The sequence below is a fragment of the Spermophilus citellus genome, assembly GCF_964194105.1.
Source record: "Spermophilus citellus genome assembly, chromosome: 17".
Taxonomy (NCBI): domain Eukaryota; kingdom Metazoa; phylum Chordata; class Mammalia; order Rodentia; family Sciuridae; genus Spermophilus; species Spermophilus citellus.
The window spans coordinates 41,224,258-41,249,005 of record NC_138199.1 but is presented as its reverse complement, the minus strand read 5'-3'; the positions used below and the strand labels follow the sequence as shown (position 1 = coordinate 41,249,005).

The window sequence follows — 24,748 nt, the reverse complement described above, 5'->3', positions numbered from 1 at the left end:
TTATTAGGGTCATTATTAGATACTTAAGATTTTAATGGTTTTCTGGAGATTGATCCACTGACTGTCATTGTTGACTTTGTAATTAATTCAAAGATCATAATGGTTACTTTGTTATTAACTATGAATTAAATATACATATTGTTTTCTTCTATGTAAATAATTTCATTTTTCTTACTGCCACATTGAAAAATATTATATATTGCCATTGCCTCTTTTTTTTTTTAACTTCCAGACATCTGATTTTTATATTGTTAGAGGTTTCAAATGGTCTCCTATTTCTCAAATCTAATGGCTCTTTTGTTTGTTTACAGTTTGATTTTGTGATATGAGTGATAGTATCATTCATGAAATGTTGTCCCCTGGAATGATATTTAATTACCTGGTTCTTCTGACTATTCTTTATCTGAGACTGTAGCCAACTCCCTTCCATGACCCAGCTTTGTTCCTCTCCAAAATGTAGCTCTTTCTTAAGGTTGCATCTTTAGCTTACTGTTTTCTTACCAGTCTGTTTTGGAGAGGTTGATTTATTGGATTCACCTGTCACTTCTATGGATGACACCTGAGAGCTGTCTCTAGTTCAGTCTCATTCCTGCACTCTAAACCTCCTAAGTCTCCTAAGTGAGCTTTCTGGTATGTGCATCATGTCATCCCAGATCATTCAACCCCAAGCAAGTGGCATCTCCTACAGGTGTTCTTTGTTTTGTCGAAATCATTTTTTTTTTTCTTTTTTCACTTGTTGCTAGAGTTTGCTTTCCTAAGTTGATTACATGGCCTTTTGACTCATTTTTCCTGGTTTAATTTACCATCCTACCTGCAGTGGTAAGTGTAATCTTCTAAAAGCATAACTCTGATTTTGTCAGTCCTCTGTTGGGTACTTGCATATTCCCTACTGTCAACTGAATTAAAATGCCAACTTAATAACCTGGCATTCATTATTTTCCAGTGTATGTAATTTTCTGTGTTGGTATGTATGTATAAATGGTAAAGATATGTGACTAGGTGTGAGTAGAGCTATTATTGAAGGATTCTGTTTATTTTAGTTTCCCTTCTGAGGGTGAGCTACTCGTGATCCATTATGAGCATAATAATAATTATTATAGTAGTTTATAATGGTGCATAGAAGGATTCAGATGGCCCTGATAAAGTACTGAGAAATGGGTAAGGTAGAGTTGGATAAAGTAGGGAGAGAGTGGTAAGTACTTGGGATCTTAAACTTTTTTAGTCTGATTAATGTAACATAGCACTTCTTTTCTTTACTCATGCTACTTTGGGTGACGGGGAGAGATACTTTCATAACATTATTTCCTTCATTTCTTATGGTTTTGGGACAGAAAACTTACACTTGGGCAGGAGGAGAGGGAAGAAGGATTTCTTTCCTGTTTCCTATAGTGAAGGGGATCTAAGAATGAGCAATAGTTGGATTTAGTGAATAGGTCAAAATTAAAGGTGGATACTTAATATTTACCGCCCCCCCCACCTAGGCTAGCCATGAGAGTACCTGCCTGTTTTAAAGAGACATCTTAAAATATTTCTGTAGTCGATTTCCAAAATTTTCATCTGTCAAATATGGAGAAGTGCTGTGGAACCCTTTCTGCCAAGATTATGTGAACAGCTTCCTGGTCTGGACTACCCCAGCCCTGCCCTTTGTGGTGATGTTCTTTCAGCCTAGGAGATATTTTTAATTTCTTTTTCTTCCTCATCCTTTTCGTGATTCTGTGTTTGCTATTTCCTTAACCAGAACTCCTCCTTTGCATTTTATTCTCCTCTCACAGGCTGAAATCCTGCTATTTTGTTCCACTAGTGCAACCAACTCCATAAAAACCTTTCCTACTTTTCCTTCTCATAACTGGCTTTGATCTCTTCCTCATTTGAACCTCTTTGTGCTTTGCTGCACTTTTGTGACACTTAACACAATCTACCTTGTGTTCGAGATGTGCTGTCTCCTCTATAAAACTGTGAACTTCTTGAGGGCAAGTACATGGGAGCATATGTTGAAAACATCCTGCTTAAATATTGGTTAAACAAAGTTCTAGTCTTTTTGTTTTCTGCTGACATCTCTTAATGTCTTACATCAAATGCTATTATTTGGAACCTTATTCTTATTTCTCTCACACCTCTTCCCTCTTCTCACTTCCTTGTCTTTATTCAAGTTATTGCAAGTTTTTTTTTTTTTTTAATCTTGTCATTCATGTAGGGAAAGCTGAGCTGCACAAAAATATATGAACTGAAATATATTAAAAACTTAAGTTGTCTTATAAATGACAAATATTTTCATGTAGCTACATAATTTTAGCAGTAAAAGTAACTGTCTAATTTTGTACTTCTTACCCTTTCTTAAAGAATTGGGTGTGAGGTATCTCAGATTCCTTTAAAAAGGTTGTGAAAATCACAGCTAAACCCCTAGAAAAATGCACATATACCCACATATGTTTTTGCATAATCACACTTCTTTATTTTACAGATAGAGACTAAGTGATGTTCCTGGGATCACGTGGTAAATCTGCATTTGATAAGTGGTTGTTTATTTAGTAGAGGGTGATATGCTGTACTTATATTTCCAGAATACATGAAGAAAAGGAAAGGAGAAATATGTGGGATAAAAAGGATTAGGAAAGTTTTGTTTTGTCTTATAAAGAAATATATAATTCATAATTATTTTTATGAAATTAACAAAGTAAGGAAAATAACTAAAATCATCCAGATCCCACAAACATAATTGATTATCACTATTAACATTTTCGAGTTCATTGCCCTGAGCTTTTTCATTACATATTTAAATATTTTTATTGTTTAGTTTCATATTTTTAACAAACACACCGGATTATGCTTTGTTTTTTTTTTTGTTTTTTTTTAAGCTGGAGATGGACACAATACCTTTATTTACTTATTTTATTGGTGCCAAGGATCGAACCTAGCACCTCACACATGCTAGGCAAGCGCTCTACTGCTGAACGACAGCCCCAGCCCTGGGATTATGTTTAATGTGCTATTTTGTTTTATCTTTGCAGAAATTTAAAATGTAGAACAGTGCCAAAAATTCATTTCCCACTCTGTAGAATTAGCACCCTATTAGTATCAGCATATTTACTCCAATTTTCTTCAAGAAAATTAGTTGAGGAAAAAGTGGTACAATTTCATTACAAACAATTAAAGGAGTATACCGAATCATAAAGATAAAAGTAAAGAAATTGCTTCTATCAGAGGTTGATGGCCAGCGTCTCATTGGGGGGTTCTTCCTGCCCTGGGGAATCTAAGTCACCCTAATACTTAAAATCTCAAATAATTAGTGACTAACAAAACACAAATACTCAGAAATATATTTACAATAGGTGAATAGATCGAGTCCACATGGGTTCTAGAACTAGACAAAGAAAAGATGGCTCCGGTGGTTTATTTAAGGGGGTATTTCAAAGGCAGAGATAAGGTTTCAAGGGTGGAATCTTGCTTCCTGATGTCTTACAGTCAGAGGTTAATTGACATCTTGGCAGGTCACACCTACCTCAAGTGCTGTGTGGCCACGGCAGAGCATGATAGAGATTCACGTTGTCCCTGGGCAGTTGACCAGAGAAAATGTCCACTGGTCATTCCCAGACACCAGATGTCTCTGTCCACTGTGCTTCCATGTGCGGTGACCCACATGCAACCCATGGATGGTTCCTGACATGCCTCATATTATTCCATCCAGGAATAACTAATGTAGGAAAAACATTGTTTAGGCAGGTGTGTGTGTGTGTGTGTGTGTGTGTGTGTGTGTGTGTATAAATAGGCAGATAAATTGATAGAAATATCTTTTAAGTGAGATCATAGTACTGGTTGCTTTTTAAAAAGGTGTTTACTTTTACTTCAATTTACTTACAATAGACTTCAAGTAAATCTTTACCATATGAGCATATTTTATAAAGATTGTTTTGATTAAAAATATTAAGAAGTTGAAGTTACTATCTTCTTTATAAAATATATTTGATTGTAGATTTTACCTGTTGACTTCCTAATTTGAAAGATGAGGTCATAATCATTTTGACTCTTCTATATCTTCCCCTTCTGACTTTTTTAGTGAGTTTTATATTTTCAAATGTATTTAGTGTTCACTAACAGTCTTCACTTACTATTTTTGTTAATTTTAGGTTGGCTAGATTTTGTTATATATATATATTTTTTAAACAGAGGGCTCTTTTACTTTTTGTTTGTTTATTTTAATTTCTTTTATGTTTGAAACTGTTTGGCTTTTGCCTTTATACTTAAAACTACATCTTGGCTGGGTTTTATGTTCTTGGGTCACACTTTCTTTTCCTTAGAACTTGATATACGTTGTCCAGTTGTCTTCTGGCATTGAATGTTGCTGCGGAGAAGTCTGAGGCCAGCCTGATTTTTTTTCCCCTCCTTGTAAGTGATTTGTTTTTTCTGTCTGATTGCCTAAAACTTTCTGTTTTTATCTTCAAAGTTCAGTAGTTTTAATTAGGATTTTTTTTTTTTTTTTTTGGTGTGAGTGTTATATATTAAAGTATCCTAGAATTTGATACGGCTATTTTTAAAATATTTATTGAGCTGTAATTTACATACAGTAAAATGATTGTTTTAAGTATACAGTTCATTAATTTTTGGCAATGTATATATACTTGTGTAAGTATCAACCACCGCAAACATGATGAACAACAGTTCCACTTGGCTTTTTTGATATGCAGATTCAAATCTTTGTTTCAAGGAAATTCTCCTGTGTTTTATCTTTGAATGTAGCTTATATCTCCATTTGTTGATTTTCCTATTTCAAGGACACCAATTATTCTTATATTGGATTGTCTCTCTTTCCTATTTTTTAGTTTCCTTCTGTCTTTTTCAGGTGACTTGTGTCAAGCCTTTCTCTGTGTTACAAGCTTGATTTTCAGTGCTGTTAGAATCCTCAAGGCATTTTTGACTCATCCACATGACTTTTTGCGGTAGGGCAGAGTTTGAGCCAAGCAGTGTTGTATCTCTGTGTTCTGCAACAGAATCATCTTTTTTTTCCCTTTTTGATTGAAAATTTTTGTTTACTGCATTATATTCCATTTATTCACATATACACATACAACTACATAAATATGTTTCTGCTTTGGGCTCTTTTTAGAGCGTATCTGGGACAAGAAATTTAATAAAGACAGTTCAGTTGCCCTTAGTATAAGTCATCTACATCTTTCTTAGGAATATTACTTCATGAAGTGTGTTGAATGGTCTTTCCTTAATACCTTAATTTCTTGGTAGACTTTGAAATGTCTTTCTGCCTCTGTGCCAGTTTTTTTCCCTCCTTACTAATAACATCCTGGTACCTTATCAAGTATTGGGATAGGTGTGTCAGAATCTTTCATAGGAAAATCAGGAAATGGAAGTAATCAGAGAATTGCTGTATCTTAATGAAAATAATCAGTTTCCTCTCTCCTTCCTGAGAACTCATGTTAGAAATATATGTAACATTTTCCAATCCTTTATAAACAAAGAAAAACTGGTATGTGTTTGTAACTGGAATATGGTAGTAAAGTGTACAAGTGAAATGTAAAATAGTAAACAAATGTAAAGTTTTATCAAACAGCATTTTCAGAATTTTAATTGATTATGTTGAATAAAATGGTAAATGAATCAGGAATTTTGCTTGAATCAAGATTATAACAAATTCGGGACTTTTTTTTTTTTTTTTTTAAAGAAATAGGCTGATCATGCCAGGTGTGGTGGCATATACCTATAACCTCAGCCACTCAGGAGACTGAGGCAGGAGGATCACAAGTTTGAAGCCAGCTTCAGCAACTTAATGAGGCCCTAAGTAACTTAGTGAGACCCTTTCTCAAAAAAAAAAAAAAAAAAAATATATATATATATATATATATATATAGTGGTGGGGGCTGTGCAGGCAGGGCAAAAAGGGGACAGGCTGGTGTTTTTATTGGTCCTGTCCCTGGGTTTAATCCCAGTTTAAAAAAAAAAAAAAGTTGGTTGGAAAAACTTGATTATGGATAAATGTGTTTAGAAAGGACATTTATAATTTATGTAAAATTTTAGTACAAGGTGGAATTTTAAAGGTAGAATAATCTTAGTATTTTATTTATGAAATGTATTTTCAGCCTGTCAGTTCATTTAACAACTATTTATTCATTATTTAATATAAAGCCAGGCATTGATCAAGGGACAGAGGCTACACCTTACATAAAAGAAAGTCCTCTCATGTAACTACAGTGTTGTAAGTAAATAATGAATGTATAAATATATAATTTGAACTACAAAAAGGTGTGTTATCTGAACCATTTTAGAAGAAATAAGCTACCTAAATATAAGAAATATGTAATCATTTTAACACTTAGTCTTTTTACCAGATTATCTAAATCTGAAATAGGTTTGGGGGGGTTTATGTTTGGATTTATATAAAACTATGGCCTTTTTTTTTTTTTTTTTTTTTGAGACAGGGTCTCATTATGTTACCCAGACTGACCTTGAATTCTTGGGCTCAAAAGAACCTGCCTTAGCCTCTGAATAACTAGAACTATAGACATGCACTAACATATCTTTTAAAATGTCACCTTTCTAGTACTTTTTTATTTGAGAAATTAATTTTGGAATGATAAGGAGGAGTAGAAATATGTGACTTGTTTTAAATTTGTCTTTGTATACAAATCTTGGGCCAGTCACTTGGCCTCCATGGGCTTTAATTATCTCATTATATAATTGGTGGTTAGCCTAGTTTCATGCTTTCATTTATTTTATTTTTTTAGTTTTAGATGGACAGCATGCCTTTATTTTATTTGCTTATTTTTGTATGCAGTGGTAAAGATTGAATCCAGTGCCTCACCCATGCTAGATAAGCACTCTGCCACTGAGCCCCAGCCCCAGCCCAAGTTGCATAATTTTTAAACCATGCTCATATGTGCTGTTCCTTTTCTCCCTTGTAATAGTTCGTCTTTGATCAGTTTTATCTACTGTGAATACGTGATCTTAGTAAGATTTTATTTGGAAATAGTGTTTTACTTAATTTTTTTGAGATTTTCTTGACTATTAATTTTCTGGAAATCAAATGTTAAGCATTTAAAAAGCATTCTTTATAAAATATATGCATATACTACTATACTAATATGTATAATGGTAAGAACAAATAAAGGTTTAAAAGGATCCTGTGCAAAATACAAATGCTAAGAATTTCTTTTCATATCCCAATAGTTTTGCTTGTGTTCTCCTTGGAACAATAACTCCTGATATGTGGCTATCATTGATGTAGATGAGTTTGACAAATACATGGTATAAATTAGTATTTTCTGTTTACATCTATTTTAGATCAACAGAGGAGAATATTTTTACCACCTCCACCTGGAATTAGAAAATGTGTCATTTCCACCAATATTTCTGCAACATCTTTAACAATAGATGGAATCAGGTACAACTTTTTAAAGTTTTCTTAAAGAAAGCCATAACTAATCACAAAGCATTACTGTGTTTTCTTCCCTGTTTTCTCCACTAATTCCCTTCTTACCTATTTTCTAATGCTCTTCACTTGTATTCACCTTTTGGTTTTGGGATTATTGATTGTTTTGAACAGGAAATGAAGTAAGAGGTGCATACCATATCTTTTTCTAAAAACTGGGCAACTTTGAAGCTTTCTCTCCCCAAATTTAAGATTATCTGGGGTTCATGGGTTCTGGCTCACCCTATTTTTCTGCATTGTCATTACTAGCATATATCTTAGATGATGTGATATTCCCTCTACCTTTCAGCTTCACTTGGTAGAGTAACTTTGTTCATCTAAGGTTTAACTGGAGGTATTGTCTCTCATTTGTTACTTTCTTGTGAAATTGAACTACTGGGCAGGTTCCTTGTTGTTTTTGGATGTAATCAATAATGCCTCAAATTTTTTAGTGTAGTTAGCAGAGGTTTAAAGGCTGGACTGATAGCTGATGTTCAATTCTTTCAGACTATTGAACCATATTTCTTTTGGGTATTCATATTTTAGCTAAGTCTGACTGCCACAGGAAGGTTGGCCTAGAATCCCAAGGATCCTATATATTTCTTCTGGATAAAATGATCACCCAGATTTGAGAAGGAAGTCTAATTTCCTTTGCTTTTCTCCTTCACTTTAAATTTTTTTTTTTTTACTAAGGAGTTAGGGGAACAGATCTCTAGAGTATATTGATCTCTATAATTTTCTGTTTCCAGCACAGGCAAAAGCCATTAAATGGCATGTTTCAGAATGTTGCCTTAGTGAATGATAGACTTACTACTGTTCTTAGTTCTTTACCCGAATTGTTCTCTATTTAATGGGCTTAAAAATTTAATTGGGATTTTGAACCTGCTAGAATTGCCTAGGGCTGACTTTGAAGTTTATATAATTTTATTGAGGCAAATTAAATTAATTTAAAAGTGAACAATTAAGTGGTATTTAGTATATTTCCAGTATTGTGTAACCACTACCTCTGTCTGGTTTCGAAAAATTTTATTACCCCCCAAATAAAACTCCATATGCATTAAGCAGGTATTTCATATTTCTTTTGCTACCCCAGCCCCTAGCAACCACCAGTCTACTTTTTGTTTTTATTTCCCATTCTGAATTTTTCATACAAATGGAATTATACCTTTTATGTCTGGTTTCTTTAACTTAGCATAGTGTTTTGGAGCTTCATCCATATTGTCACATGTATCACTATTTCCTTTCTTTTGATGATCAAATGATGTTTAATTGTGTATATGCCCCAATTTCTTTATTCATTCATCTTTTAGTCATTAGGTGGTTTTTACCTTTGGACTATCGTTAATAGTGCTGATATTGAATATTCACCTATAAATATTTCAGTACTTGTTTCAGTTCTTTTGGGTATATTCTTAGAAATAGAATTGCTGGGCCACACAGTAATCCTGTTTAACTTTTTGAAGAACCGCCAAACCGTTTTTCACATTGGCAGAATCATTTACATTCCTACCAGCAGTATATGAGAGTTCCAATTTCTTGACTTTAGTTTTATACTTAACATTAAAAGTAGTGTGTAGTAGTAAATTTGGTAAAAAAGAAGAAAACAAAGTGGTTAAAAATGACAGGTGTAGTGTGTAGTAGTAAATTTGGTAAAAAAGAAGAAAACAAAGTGGTTAAAAATGACTTTCCAGAAACTTGATTTGCTTTCATTCTCCTCAGATATGTGGTTGATGGTGGCTTTGTGAAGCAGTTAAATCACAACCCCAGATTAGGGTTGGACATCCTGGAGGTGGTTCCAATTTCAAAGTAAGTACAAAGTAATATCCTTTTTGTTTCCATAATAGTTGATAATATAATTTCTAGTTGGTTGGGGATAAGGAAGTAAATGACGTGGGAAACCCACAAAAGATTGGGGACTTTCTTTTTTTTTTTTTTTCCATTTGTAGGAGTGAGGCATTACAGCGAAGCGGCCGAGCTGGCAGGACGTCCTCAGGAAAATGCTTTCGGATCTATAGTAAAGATTTTTGGAACCAGTGTATGCCTGACCATGTGATTCCTGAGATTAAGAGAACTAGTTTGACATCTGTAGTTCTGACCTTAAAGTGCCTTGCCATACATGATGTCATAAGGTATGTAGGCATCTTGCAAAAAAGAGAAATTTGTTAGGGTGAAGCCAGGTTATTCCTCAATTATTGTTTTTCAGTATTTGACATCCCTGAGAATTGAAGGTTAGCTATTTGCAAGATTGGTTTTCACATTGGTTGTTTTTTAGCTAAACCCAAAAGTGTTAATTCATTTAACATTAAATTCACTATTTTAACCATTTTAAAGTGTACAGTTTAACTTGGTTTTAGTAGATTCACAATATTTTGAAACCATTGGCACTAGTGGTGAATACTCTTATCACCTTAAAAACTATTGACATATAAGGTTATACGAACCCAGAAGTAAATGGTGTTAATACTACTACTTAGCTTCAAAATTTGTGAAATTTTAATATTTCTGATTTAAGCTATAGTGGATGCTTGTGTTACTTTATTGGAATATGTGTGCTTGCTCATGTTTTAACCTTAATAGGGAATTTTTGTGCTGATGTTTATTATTTAGTTCATTTAGTGACTACCACTGTTCATTTGTGGTGAAAGGCATGTAATGTCTCTAATTCTAGTCATAAAGGTTTTGTTGTGGTGGTTGTGTTTGTTTGTTTGTTGTTTTCTGAGGATTGACCCAGTGGCACTTTACTACTGAGCTATATCCCCAGCCTTTTTGTGTGTGTGCGTGGTTCTGGGGATTGAATCCAGGGCTTTGTTCATGTGAGGCAAGAACTCTACCAACTGAGCTATATCCCCAGCCCTTTTTAATTTTTATTTGAGACAGGTTCTCACTTAGTTGCTGGGGCTGGCCTTGAACTTGTGTTCCTACTCCAGCCTCTTGAGTTACTGGGATTGCAGGTGTAAGCCACTGCACTGGCCAGAAAATGTTTTTTGTAGCTTCTTCATTGTATTATATATCACAAAAGACAAAGTAATAATACTCTAGTATGGTTTTTTGTTTACCCTAACGTTATGTTGGGCAAACAAAGTTCAGACATGTGAAGTAAAGGATAGAACAACTGTCAAATTAGTCCAATGTTTAGCTATGTGATATATTAGAATAGGATAGAATATTGTAGAGGCTTGATACTTCATATGATAGAGGAAATAATGAAGGAAAATTCTATCTTGTTCTTCGTTTTATTCTCAATTATCTGAGATTGGAAGTGTCAGGAATCTTGAGAGAAGATGACCATACATTCTTTAAATTTATAATAAGGAGAGTGATTACTAGTGCATCCAACTGTGTATTGTATACGTTTAGGAAGCCATCTTAAAAATATTTCAGTTATAAGACTAGAAGTTTTCTAGATGAGAATGTAATTCCTAGAAAGAGGAAACCATGTAATAAATAAAATTTAACTAATCAAATAATACCAATGAGAAAGAAGGAAAGAATCATGAAGAAATCCAAATGATCCAATCAAAAGCTTTTAGGTGAGGCCAGATTTAAAAATAATGTCTTGATTTTTTTTTTAAATTTAGGTAGAAGGGCAGATTTTGGATACAGCAGTCTATTTAGCTTGACATTGATTTTTAGCATATTCACAAAGGATAGCAGAGCAGCATATAACAAATAATACTATGTAAGAAAAATAGGAATTAAATAATTAGGATTAATCAATTTGGGGGTGTGGGGAGGTACTGGGGACTGAACTCAGGGGCACGTGGCAACTGAGCCACATCCCCAGCCCTATTTTGTATTTTATTTAGAGACAGAGTTTCACTTGCTTAGCACCTCACTTTTGCTGAGTCTAGCTTTGAACTTGCAATCCTTCTGCCTCAGCCTCCCAAGCCACTGGGATTACAGGTGTGTGCCACCGCACCTGGCTAGGATTAATCAATTTTAATTACTTAATATCATCTGCACTGAGTTATTTTTCCACTTGTCTTAAAAACTGGATTCTTTTATACTATAGTATATTTTTATACTAGTAAGAAATGCTAGAGGTGAAAATAAAAGACTTTCCTCCTCCCTCTTTTTGTTTCTTGTTTCCTTTTCTTTCTTTCTTTTCTTTTCTTTTTTTTTTGAGACAAGGTCTTGTTATCTGCAGGCTGTGATTGAATTCCTGCCTTAGTCTTCTGAGTACCTGGGATTAAGGTGTGTGCCACTGCACCCAGCTTCCACTTTAATAAAACTTTAGTTAAAAAAAAAATGTATGGACTACAGAAGAGAATAGACTTGCTATTGGTTATGAAGAATGAGGCAGGATTGAGATGTAGAGAGGATGATGTGAGTGTTCCAGCCAAGGGGGATCAAAGGGAAGTACATTGTGAATGAGAAGAATGTGATTCAGAAAAAATTATTTCCTCTTTTGCTGAATGCTGACCATGGTTATAGAATTTTTTTTTAAATGAAAGGAAGATTTGAAAAATAGAAGTAAAACCTTTCCATCAAGTCTGTATAAAATCCTACCATATTCAGGGAATGGTCTCCCATTTCATATCTCATTTAAACATACAGGTTTCCCTATTTGGATCCGCCTAATGAGAGACTCATTTTGGAAGCTCTTAAGCAACTTTACCAGTGTGATGCTATTGACAGGTAACAAAAAAAAAGAAAGTCAAAAGAACAGGTGTTGAGCCTTTTAAAAAAGGTTCTAGATATCTTTATCAGTAGGAAATTGTTTCATTCGAATAGATTGTTTTACTTGAAATCAGAATTTGTCCTCAATTTGTCTTTATTGGAGTTCTTTTTTTAAATATATTTTTTAGTTGTGAATGAACCTTTATTTTACTTATTGCTATGCGGTGCTGAGAATCTAACCCAGTGCCTCACACATGCTAGGCACGTGCTCTACCACTGAGCCACAACCCCAGCCCCTCTTTATTGTAATTCTGATTGAAACACTGTGGTATAAAGTAGTTTTATTTAATATTGTTACTACTTAATAAATAATTTCTGAGTTTCATTTCAGTGCTAAATATTATGAGTTCATGAAAATGATAAGAAAGCCAAGTCTTTGTTCTCATGATTGTGTACTAGAGGAAGGTTTGATAATTATCACTCTCAGTTTTTCAAGGATATTCTCTGTGTGTATTTGTATCTATTATACTACTGTCTTCTGCCTTGTTGTTTAGTATTTTTGGGATGTATTAAGACTTTTGACAACAGAGAATTTATATCTTTTTGTTCTTATCAATGACCACAGTGTTTTATTTCCTTGAATTGAACTTCTGGGGGTAATTTAATGTAATCTAAATTATGTCTGATTTATCTTGAATGGTGAACATTGCATTTGTTTTCTCCCAAGGTAGAAAGACCTAATAACATTTTCTTTCTATTAAGGAGTGGCCATGTGACCAGATTGGGTTTGTCTATGGTGGAATTTCCTCTCCCTCCACATCTGACTTGTGCAGTAATCAAGGCTGCTTCTCTAGATTGTGAAGATCTACTGCTTCCAATAGCAGCAATGTTGTCTGTGGAAAATGTCTTCATTAGACCTGGTAAGAAGTGTACTGATAAGTTTTTTTAAAAAATTTAATTAATAGACTTTAATGTGTAGTTTGAAATTTATAGAAAATTGAGCAAAAAGTACACAAGGATAACATTAATCTTGCAAGCTTTCACAGGCACACATCCCCTATTATTAGCATCTTTTGTTTGAGTAGTACATTTGTTTTAATTGATAAGCCAATATTGATACATTATTATCATCTAAAGTGATCACTTATTATGTTATATCTTCTGTAGGTTTTGACAGATATATAACAACATGTATCTACCATTCAGTATCATGAAGAAACATTTTACTGCCTTAAACATGCTCCACTAATTTGTATCTACATCCCTTCCCACAATCTCCTGGCAATCACTGCTCTTTTATTATTTAGTTTTGTTTTAATTTGTTCTCATTAGTTATACGTGCATTGATCTCTTTATTGTCCCTATAATTTTGCCTTTTCCAAAGTGTCATTTATTTAGAATCATATAGCATGTAACCTTTACAGGTTGACTTTTCTCACTTAGTAATATGCATTCAAGATTGTCCATGTCTTTTTGTATCTAGCTAGCTTCATTTTTATCACCAAATATGGAATTCTATTATATGGGGAATGTGTTTATCCATTTACCTATTAAGGGCATTTTTGTTGCTTTTTCATCCTTGGGCTATTATTAATGAAGCTGTAATAAATATGCAGGGGTTTTTGTAGACAGCTTTTCAACTCCTTGTTGAATCATATGGTAGTAGTATGTTTAGATTTGTTTAAAAAACTACCAACTTGGGGGGCTGGGGATGTGGCTCAAGAGGTAGCACGCTCGCCTGGCATGCGTGCGGCCTGGGTTTGATCCTCAGCACCACATACAAACAAAGATGTTGTGTCCGCCGAAAACTAAAAAATAAATATTAAAAAATTAAAACAACAACAACAACAACAACAACAAAAAAAAAACTACCAACTGGGTGTGGTGGTGCACACCTGAAATCCCAGCAGCTTGGGAGGTTGAGGCAGGAGGATTGTGAGTTCAAAGCCGGCCTTAGCAATTTAGTGAGGCCCTAAAGCAACTTAGCAAGACTCTATCTCTAAATAAAATATAAAGAAGGGCTGGGGATGTAGCTCAGTATTAAGCTCCCTTGGGTTCAATCCCTGTATCAAAAAAAAGGGAAAAAAAAAAGAAACTACCTGTCTATACCATTTTGCATTCCCACCAACAGTCAGTCTGAGAGTTCTTGTTCCTTCATATCTTTGCCAGTATTTGCTGTTGTTAGTATCTTGGATTTTGGCTATTCTGATAGGTTTGTGATGGTACTTCATTTTTGTTTGAATTTGTAATTCTCTGATGATGTAAGATAAGCATCTTTTCATATGCTTATTTGCTTTCTGTATAGCTTCTTTGGTGAGTTATCTGTTTAGCTCTTTTTAAATGGGTTTTTTCATATACATGAGTTTTAAGAGTTCTTTGCATATTTTGAACAACAGTTCTTTATCACATATATCTTTTGTAAATATTTTGTCCCCATTGATGATTTTTCTTTTCATTATCTTGACATTGCTTTTTGGAAAGAGAAATTTTTAATTTTAATGCAGCCCAGTTGATTCGTTATTTCTTTCATGGATCTTGCCTTTGGTATTGTATCTAAAAGGTTATTGCCTTACCCAAGATCATCTAGATATTCTCTTATGTTTTGTTGCAGGAGTGAAATTACCTGTTGTTCTAGCACCATTTGTTCAAAATACTGTCCTTTCTTTATTGAAATGCCTTTGTTCCTTTGCCAAAGTTGACTGTGTTTGTCTGGGTCTTTGGGCTCTGTATTCTGTTCCATTAATCTATTTGTTTTTTCTTCCACCGAGACCACACAGCCTTGATTTTTAGAATTTCAGAGTCTAACTTTTGAAGTTGAGTAGGGTCAACTCTCCAACTCTGTCCTTAACTTTCAACATTGTTCTGGATATCCTGGATCTTTTCCCTTTCCATATAAACTTTAGAACCAGTTTGTTGAAATCCACAAAATAATTTGCTGGCATTGTGTTGAACCTAAAAGATCATTGGGAAGAATTAATATCTTGACAGTATTGAGTTTTCCTATCCATATACATGGAGTATCTTTTCATTCATTTAGGTCTCTAGTAATTCATTGAGCATTGGTTAAAGATTTATCTTATGCCTAGCTCTTAGACAGGAAGCTAATAATTTTTATATTGTTGTCCTTTAACTTAGTTGTTTGGCATAGGTTATATACAGTGTTCCTGGCTGAAAGTTAATTTCCTTTCATTGGTACAGGAAGATACAGTGAACCTTTGCCCTTTTTATGGTACATTAGTAATAAAGTTTTCTCTCCCTCTATTTATTTATTTTTTAGTTGTTGATGGGTGTTTATTTTATTTATATGTGGTGCTGAGAATTGAACCCAGTGCCTCACACATGCTAGGCTGAGAACCGAATCCAGTGTCTCACACATGCTGGGCAAGTGTTCTTCCGCTGTGCCACAACCCCAGCCCCTCTTTTTTTAAAAAAAATTTTTGTAGTTGTAGATGGACAGCATGCCTTTGTTTATTTTTATGCGGTGCTAAGGATTGAACCCAGTGCCCCACACGTGTTAGGCAAAGCACTTTGCCACTTTCTCACTCTGTTTTTAAGAATCAAAAGAATAGGTAGTTCAGTTCTTATGTTCTTAGAGTATTGTATTGAAATGTCCATGTCTTTAAACTTTTGTTTTCTTCCTTTCTTGGTGTGTCCAAATGGGATACAACTTAATTTGACACAAATTTTCATCTGTGGAGTAATTTTTTCCTAAGCAGTTTCTGAGTAGACATTCTACCTTGTGTGTAGCCAACACAATAAAGTGTGCTATCTCACTGGCCTTTTCTCTTTATAGGTTGAGAGTGTTGGATCCAGACTGGTTTATCATTGCCATGATTATAATGGTTTGTCCAACAAATAAAAATCCCCCTCTACTCAGTATGCTGCCCACTACAAACAGATTACAAGTCATATAAGAATTGCAGAATTTTGGGAACAATAAAAATAAGATTAACACAGCCCCTGTGTAAGGATGACACGTAAATTTATGAAGTGTTTCATATTTTCAGCCCCAGGGCTACATTTTTGTTCTGCTGAATGGAATTTGTCCTCACATATTGGTATACTGAATTTCTTACCAAGAGCCTAATTAAATAATTGATGCATTTTACAAAAAGAAAGAATTGCAGAATTTTGATACTAGTAACATACCAATTAAAATTGTTTTTTTTTTTTTTTTTTTTTACTAAAACACTGCATACAATAAATAATGTTGACTGTTTTTTCTTTCATTCAGTAGTATGAAAGCTAAACATACTCTAAAAACTACTGCAGAGTATTGAAGTTGGAGTCAGGAGTCCATGATTCTCTCCAGCTCTACTGCTGTCTAATTATCTGACTATTGACCTAGCTTTTCTGGATTGCACATTTTCATTTGTAAATCCAGAGTTAGATGCAGGACATCCAACGCTGTTAATTTAGGCTGGATAAACAAGATTTTTTTTCCTTATTGGAAAATTTAAATAGATAAAATTAGCCTGCTGTTAGTTTCTCTCTTTTTTAATCTCAAATGTTGCCCAGACTGGTCTTAAACTCCAGGGCTTAAGTGGTCCTCCTGCCTCATCCTCTTGAGTAGCTGGGATAGTTTCTCTTTTTTTGGTGACATTTTATTGTAATATAATTTCAAATTTGAACAGAAACATTTCAAGAATGGTTATATTTATTTTATACCTTCTATATAGTTTCAGCAATTTTTAACATTTTGTCCCTTAGCTTTGTTATCTTCTGTTTATACATATGTATATATATGTGTGTGTGTATGTATATATGTGCATTTTTCATTTTTTCTAAATAATTTAAGAATAAATTGTAAACCTTGTGCTCCCTTAATGCAAAATATTACTTGTATATTTAATAAGAACAAGGGTAATCTCTGAGTATAGTACATTTGCCAAAATTAGGAAACTTAAAATTGATACAATACTATTATCTAATCCAGAGTCCATATTCAAACTATTCATTTTCCCTAGAATATACAAAAAGTTTCAGAATTGCTTAGCTATATCACTGTAGAGGCACCTCTGTATAAAACTGGATTTTACATTTATTGTTTACCTTAGAAAAGGTAAAATTTACATATAGTAAAATGCATAAATCTTAGATGAATAATTCAGTGAATTTTGTGAAATGGATGCTGCACCTTTATAATCCATACCTCTGTCAAGATATAGAACATTTATATCACTCCAGAAAGTTCCATTGATGTTACTTTGCAGTCATATTTCACCCCATCTCTCCCAGTCAGCTTCTTTTCAGGTTAGTTTCGCTGCCTCTGAAACTTTTCATAAATAGATTATATTTGAATTGTTTCTTGCTTGTAGCTATTTATGGGTAAAGCTGTTTTGAACATTCTTGGAGTCTTCTGTAGAGGTATTTTTATTTCTCTTAGGTAAAGTAAATACTTTGGAAACAAATTGCTCTGCTATTGAATAGATGTATGTTTAAGATATTGCTACGCCTTTCCCCAAAGTAGTTACACCATTTTAAATATGACCAGCAGTGTTTGAGTGTGCAGTTTGCACTACATATCTTCCTCAACATTTGTTATTGTCAGTCATTTTCATTTTATGCATTCTATATTTCTTTGTGGTATTTACTTACATTTTCTGAGGACTAATGATGTTGAGCACTTTTTCATGTGTTAATTGGCCATTTTTGTGTCTGTGTTTGTGAAGTGTCGAAATATTTTGCCATGATTTACACCCTTGCCCTTTTTTCTTTTTCTTTCTTTCTTCTTTTTTTTTTTTTTTTTTTTTTTTTTTTTTTTTTTTGTGGTGCTAGCTATTGAACCCAGGGCTTTGTGCATGCTAGGCAAGCACTTAAGCACTGAGCTACATACCCAACTCTTTTTATTTTTTATTTTGAGATAACATCTTGCTAAGTTGCTTAGGACCTCAGTAAGTTGCTGAGGCTGGCCTCAAACTTGTGATCCTCCTGCCTTAGCCTCCTTAGTTGCTGGAATCACAAGCATGTGCTACCATGCTCAGCTCACTTACATATTTTTCTACTAGCTCAGTTGTACTCTGGAACCCCTATCATGAAGTTTTGTTTTGGTTTCTATAGTAGTCGATGTTTGATCAGAGGTTGTACCTAAGCCTCTTAAGCCAGTGATGTTTTCATCTTTACCATCAGGTCTGTGTTGTGTAATTTTGAGACTGTTTTCATGGTTGAGGGAGTTTATGAATTTGTCCTGTCTTCAGCCAAGGACCAGAGACTCATTTGTTCCCTCTCCCTTCACTTCTCAGAAGATACAGCTTTGGGCATGAGCCCAGGCTTCCAGGACACAGGATTTTAGCAGGTTTCCCTTTTCTTCAATGATCTCTCTTTAAATGTTTGGCTGGTATACTTCTCTTGGTATTATACCAACCCTACCAGTCTTCACTGATTAGCTAGCTCTAAAGGTCTATTGCTTTTTTTTTTTTTTTTTTTTTTTTGGTGGGGGGGTATCAGGGATTAAACCCAGGGACACTTAACCACTGAGCAATATATCAACTCTTTTTTTATTTTTTATTTGAGACAGGGTCTTGCTAACTTAATTAGGATCTCACTAAGTTGCTGAGGCTAGCCTCCAACTTGTGATCCTCCTGCCTCAGCCTTCCAAATTGCTGGACTATAGGCTTGCGCCATTGTGCGTGGTGTCCTTTTGTTCTTGACAGTGCCCTGGGATATGAATTGCTTATAGTCTTATCCAAGTAAAGATGGGCATCTTGGCAGGGGAAAGGTATTACCAGTTTTTGTTGATGCTTGTCCCCATCTTTGTCATGCTAACAGAGCAGGAGCTTGTGGAGAGGTGAATGGGGGTCTGCTTTTCCCTGGCGACCCTACTTACATCTTTCCTGTAGAACAGAGGTGTGGTCTTGGGGATTGGTGGGAATTGAGCTGTGGCTATCATTATTGCCTCTTTCCTAGTACAAAACACAATGAGAAGTTCTTATATTTTGGATATGAAGTGTTCCCCCAAAACTTCATGTGTTAGAAATATGATTACCAATGTAACATTGTTTATAGGTAAAAAGATTGATTATAAAAGCTGTAACTATATCAGTGTATAAATCCATTGATGGATTAATAATTTGAATGGTATATAAAAAAAAACAAATAAAAACAATTTATTGAGAAAAAATAATTTGAATGGACTGCTGGGTGGTAACTGTAGACAGGTGATGCATGGCTGGAGGAAATAAGTCACTGGGGCATGCCTTTGGGGATTATATCTTGTTCCTGGCTCTTTGCATATGTGCAGGCATGCTTTCTTTCTCTGCTTCCTGACTGCTATGACTTGAGCAGCTTGCTCTGCGACATCTCATCTCAGGTCCAGAACAGTGGAGTTGGCTGACCAAGGACTGAACCTCTGAACTCATGATCCCCAAATAAACTCTTCTCCTCTAAGTTGTTCTTGTCAAGTCTTTTGGTCACAGCAACAAAAAGCTGACTAATGCAGAAGCAATCTCTGTATGTTTACGGGCTGCAAACAAACTAAAACTAAAAATGCCAAACCTGGAATAGCTACTGCATCCACTGAAATAGCTCTTCTACAGTGCAGAGCTGTGGGGGAATTGTGGTCTGCATTATTCTTTAACTGTTTTGCCATAATCATCCCTAGAGTAGGAGGAACTTGAAATGAGAGAAAGGATGCCACTTTTATACCACCAAGCCTTCTGGAATGGCTTCCCCACACACAGAACTGTAGGGGAATTGGGTATCAGTCTTCCTATTCTTACTGAATTCCATAGATTTGTTTTAAGTCCTTTGATCAATCTCCAGAGACTTAGAATGATGGGTAGTTTTGCCTAGTCTAATAGATATCTTCCTGGGAGTTTTTTGTCTAACTCTTTATACTACTACTCCCAGAGAGGTATATATAATTAAAAATTCAAACTACAAAAGGCTTTAAGTGAAAAAAATACGTCTCTGGGGCTGGGGTTGCAGCTCAGTGGTAGAGCACTTGCCTCGAATGCGTGAAGCCCTGGGTTCGATCCTCAGTTCATCTACAACTAAAAAAAATTAAAAAAAAAAAAAGAAAGAAAGAAAAGTACGTCTCTTTCTCAAACACAAGTCCTGGTTTGATTTCTAGACCCAATAATCGCTACTAGCTTCTTACTTTTACTTAGATATTCTTGCTACATACATAAATGACCTTGGCTTTTAAACCTGGAATGTCTGAACTTCAGCTGCTGCAAGGTGCAGCTTCAGTTTTTGAGCTTGTGATTTGCTGAGATTTTGTTAAACCCATAATATCCGTTGTCTTTCTGCCTACCTCTATATACGTTTATAGGTTAAGCAGTCCTTTCTGGCTTGGGTCTTAGTCATTGTAAATCACCTAATTTAGTTTATTATGTATTTATTATTGGCAAAACTGTCTAGTAGTCTTATATCTGAATATTGACATAAGAATTTAAACTTCATTTACTTAAGATTCATTCAATATAGATAGCATCTTCCTGTAGTAAATTGTACACGGTGTCTAGACATTAGTGCAGCTGTTGCTTTAGATATCAGACAACAGAATGAGGGCTGTTAAATAATTTTTAGGTGGTAAATAGCATTGCCTTAAAATAGAGGCAAACTCAAAATTATAGCTTTGGTAAATTTCTGTTTTAAATGTTTTAACTGTGATGTTTTTAGAAACAAAGAATACAACATGTGTATGTGGCACTAGATAGCCTTATTCCCCTGATCCAACTCTGGGGACTGATATTATTGAAACCCTTTCTATGTAAGAGTTTTGTTTTCTGGGGCTGGGGATGTAGCTTAGTGATAGAATTCTTGCCTGGCATGTGTGAGGCCCTGGGTTCAATCCCTGGCACCCCAAAAATAAGGGTTTTGTTTTGTTTTGGTACCAGGGATTGAACTCCTGGGCACTTGACTATTGAGCCACACCCCAGCCTGTTTTTTAATTTATTTTTATTTTTTATTTTAAGATGGGGTCTTGCAAAGTTGCTTAGGGTCTCATTAAATTGCCGAGGCTGGCTTTGAACTTGTAATCCTTCTGCCTCAGCCTCCCAAGGCACTGGGATTACAGGCATGTGCCACCCACTCTCTGTTTTTTTTTTTTTTTTCTTCTTCTTCTTTGACTGATTGCTGTACAGAAATGAACTGAATTATCTTCCCAAAGGCGAAAGTTCAGATGACATAGCCTTCCTTGTTTTGCTGCTTCAATTTCTTATATATACTTTTTGCCCAGTGGCATATATCTGTTTATATGAGGTAAAGCTGAGTGTGGAATCTCATCTGAAAAAGTTAATAAACTGAAGAAAATGACAGGTATACTGGGAAAGTAAAGATGGATAATCAAACCATTGTTTAATTAAACTACTGTTTAATTAAACGTGTGTGACAGGGATTTAGACTTTCCTATACCTACTCTGAACCTACTATGGGACATTAGCCAGTTTTAGTTTTAATTAAGTAGGTTGTTATTCAGGGAAGTTGTAGAGAAAAGGAACAAGAATATGTTTTGTCTGTTCCCTTATCTCTGAAAATAATGGCAGTGGTAGGATGGGGGAATATAGGTAGACAAAGAAAAAGTAAGAGAGAGAGAGAGAGAGAGAGAGAAGGAAGCAGTGTGGGAAGGAGAGCTGTGAAGCAGTGTGCTAGCTACATTTTTTTAAAAGTTTGAGTAGGTGGGCCCCACACTGACCCCATAGAATTAGTCTTTACAAAAAACAATATGGGCTGGGTTTAAAATTATAATACACTAAAATTTATTACAAAGTTATGCTACATCTTAACAAGAGATGTTGACCCATCTCTGTAAATTATTATAGTATGTATTCCAGTCAAATTGAAGATTTCTAGGTTCAGCAAAGAAGGAAAGAATTGGACCAAAACTGGAAGCACCTCTGAGGTTTTATAACCCAGGGGACCCACGCAGTTAGGACTCTACGTTCGTGTGTGTGTGTGTGTGTGTTTTCTGGGGATTGAACCTAGGGGCTTTACATTTCTATAGAAGAAAACATAATTCTGGGGTCCCATGAGCCCATAGCATTATTGTTAGGTTCGTCTCCTAGTATTGGGAGCCATGGAGGAATTGATTAGGGATCTGGTGCAATCTTATGGGGAATGGTGGTGCTTAAAATTAAATATTTTGGATTAAAAATCAGTATACTTGAGTAGCTCCAAGAAAAAGGCATTATTAATAATATATATCTTTATTTTAGCATTATTTTCAGAGGTAAGGGAACTGATAAAACTATCATATTCTCTCTGCATTTGTCTCTAGCTGATTCCTTCAATTGTTACCTTGGTAACAGTTAGAAGCCACTTAAACCCTGGGATGGAAGCAAGACTTTATACCTTCATGAATGTTTTTCTTTAATCAGATGGCTTTTCCATTAAGATCAGGAATTGTTACTTTGCACATTCACATTGTACTCCATGTAAGTGCTAGTCCCTGGAATCAGGTAACATTAGTGGTCTCTGCTAAATCTGGCTGTGATAGATATACTGAAGGAATAAGAATTTGGTATATGATGTGTTATTATGAAAGAAGAATTCCTAGCAGTTTTGAAAAGAATGGGACTGTTTGGGGCAGGGATTGTGGCTCAGTGGTAAAGCTCTTGCCTAATACACGTGAGGCTCTGGGCTCAATCCTCAGCGCCACATAAAAATAAAATAAAGTTTGTTGTGTACACTTAGAACTAAAATAAATATTAAAAAAAAAAAGAATGGGACTCTGAAATATTAGCCTGAGTAAGTGAAGGACTTGGTCAGAAAGCATGTCAGACCTGAATGGGATCAGGAGAAGTATTTTCAAAGCCAATAACAGATAAATGTCAAAAATATAATGTTGAAGAAAAGAAATCAGACACATGTAAGTACATACTGTATGATTCCATTTATATAAAGGTTAAAAACAGGCAAAACTCATCTGTGGGGTTTGAAGTCAGGATATCGTTGCCCTGATGGAAGAGAATGAGTAGTTAGAAGGCAAGCATAAAGGAGTCTTCTGGGAGGCTGATCATCTGTTCATTGAGTTGGCTGTTGAATACATTGGTATGTTTTGTTTGTGAACATTTATTGAGCTGTACATTGTGGACTCTGTTGTTTTCTGTTGGTATGTTGTTGTATTTCAGTGTAAAATTAGAAAAGAAAATGTTCATAATAGGTCAGTTCTACATATTTGGAGGTCACTTTTAATTGCCTATAATCAGGAATTGGATAAATAGGGACTGGGTAAATTGTGTTATATTCCTCATTCCTCTGGGGAATACTAGATTGTTATACATTGTTATTTCTGATAATAGTTCTATGTGTACTGACATGGAACTGTTATTAAATGGTTAAAGGAATTTTCAGAACATATGTCTAATTTATGTAAAAATAAAACACTATGTACATATATTTCTGTAGGTGTTGAAAATATCTGGAAGGATACACACTAAATACAGATGCACTTCAAATTATGATGGGTTATGTTTCTATAAGCTGAAAATATCCTAAATTGAAAATGTACTCAATACACCTAACCTACTGAATATAACTTAGCAACACAGTACACAATAGAGTGTCTCTTGTTTACCCTCATGATTGCATGGCTGACAGGTTAGGAGCTAAGCCTAAGCATTGTGAAGTTGTATTGTACTACATATTGGAAAAAGATTAAAATTCAAAATTCAAAGTATATTTCCTGCAGAATGCTTTTTTACCACTGTAAAGTGAAAAAATCATTAGTTGAATGATCGTAATTCAGGGAGTATCTAATTAACCATGGTTATCCTTGAGGATTAGTTTGGATTTTTTTAGTACCATGAACGTGGGTTGCTTTTTTTTGTAGGTGGCCACAATACCTCATTTTATTTATTTATTTTTATGTGGTGCTGAGGATTGAACCCAGTGCCTTACATGTGCTAGGCAGGCGCTCTACGACTAAGCTACAATAAACATTATTTTAAGAAGTAAATTCCAAATACTATTTTAAAGGCAGATGGATTGAAAAAAGTAATGTCGTTCTGGCAAAATCTCCAAGTGTCCTTAAAAGAAGAAAAGGAGTTGTGAAGAAAATTAAGACACCTCCCCCCTGCCCCTCGAAAGAAGAACTAATATAATTTTATCTTATTATATCCCAGAGGGTGAGGCAGATTTTGATGACTTTGAAAAACAAAAAGTGAATGTGGGCATTTAATGTAAAGTAGAACTAAGCTGCCTTCCTAATTCTCCTTTTAGTTGATCCAGAGTACCAGAAAGAAGCTGAACAGCGGCATCGAGAATTGGCAGCTAAAGCTGGAGGATTTAATGACTTTGCAACTTTAGCTGTCATCTTTGAACAGTGCAAATCAAGGTATGTGAGGTAGTCCTTTGGACTAGAAGATACTAGTTTTGATATATAGCTCTTGTGATGTTAAATGCTAAGCTTCAGTGGGGATGATATTGACTTCAAGGTATTTTGAATATCAGTGATATTATGTCAGGTGAGAATTACTTCCTAAGCATTTATTATGTAATATTGATTCTCTTCTTTCTTCTCCTCAAATCTTTCCTGAAAATAATGTTACAGAATTTTGCTAGGTAATTTAGGTTAAAAAATGATTGGATATTTGTTCATGCCTATGTGTTAAAAAAATGTATTTACAATTTAATTTTTTTTTTAAGAGAGAGTGAGAGAGGAGAGAGAGAGAGAGAGAGAGAGAGAGAGAGAGAGAGAGAGAGAACTTTTAATATTTATTTATTTTTTTTAGTTCTCGGCAGACACAACATCTTTGTTGGTATGTGGTGCTG

General features: G+C 34.7%; 1 protein-coding gene and 1 long non-coding RNA gene across 2 annotated transcripts in view; one reads left to right on the top strand and one right to left on the bottom strand.

The window, feature by feature from the left end:
• The window catches only part of LOC308635743, a 573,614-nt gene that overhangs the window by 403,285 nt on the left and 145,581 nt on the right, over window positions 1-24,748 (bottom strand). The gene's annotated exons all lie outside the window — the stretch shown is intronic.
• The window catches only part of DHX40 (DEAH-box helicase 40), a 43,254-nt gene that overhangs the window by 9,083 nt on the left and 9,423 nt on the right, over window positions 1-24,748 (top strand). Inside the window, exons 8-13 of the mRNA XM_081272083.1 lie at window positions 7,288-7,387; window positions 9,134-9,220; window positions 9,361-9,543; window positions 11,972-12,052; window positions 12,797-12,954; window positions 24,197-24,311. Of these exons, the coding sequence (XP_081128209.1) occupies window positions 7,288-7,387; window positions 9,134-9,220; window positions 9,361-9,543; window positions 11,972-12,052; window positions 12,797-12,954; window positions 24,197-24,311 (724 nt within the window). The remainder of the gene's footprint in view (window positions 1-7,287; window positions 7,388-9,133; window positions 9,221-9,360; window positions 9,544-11,971; window positions 12,053-12,796; window positions 12,955-24,196; window positions 24,312-24,748) is intronic.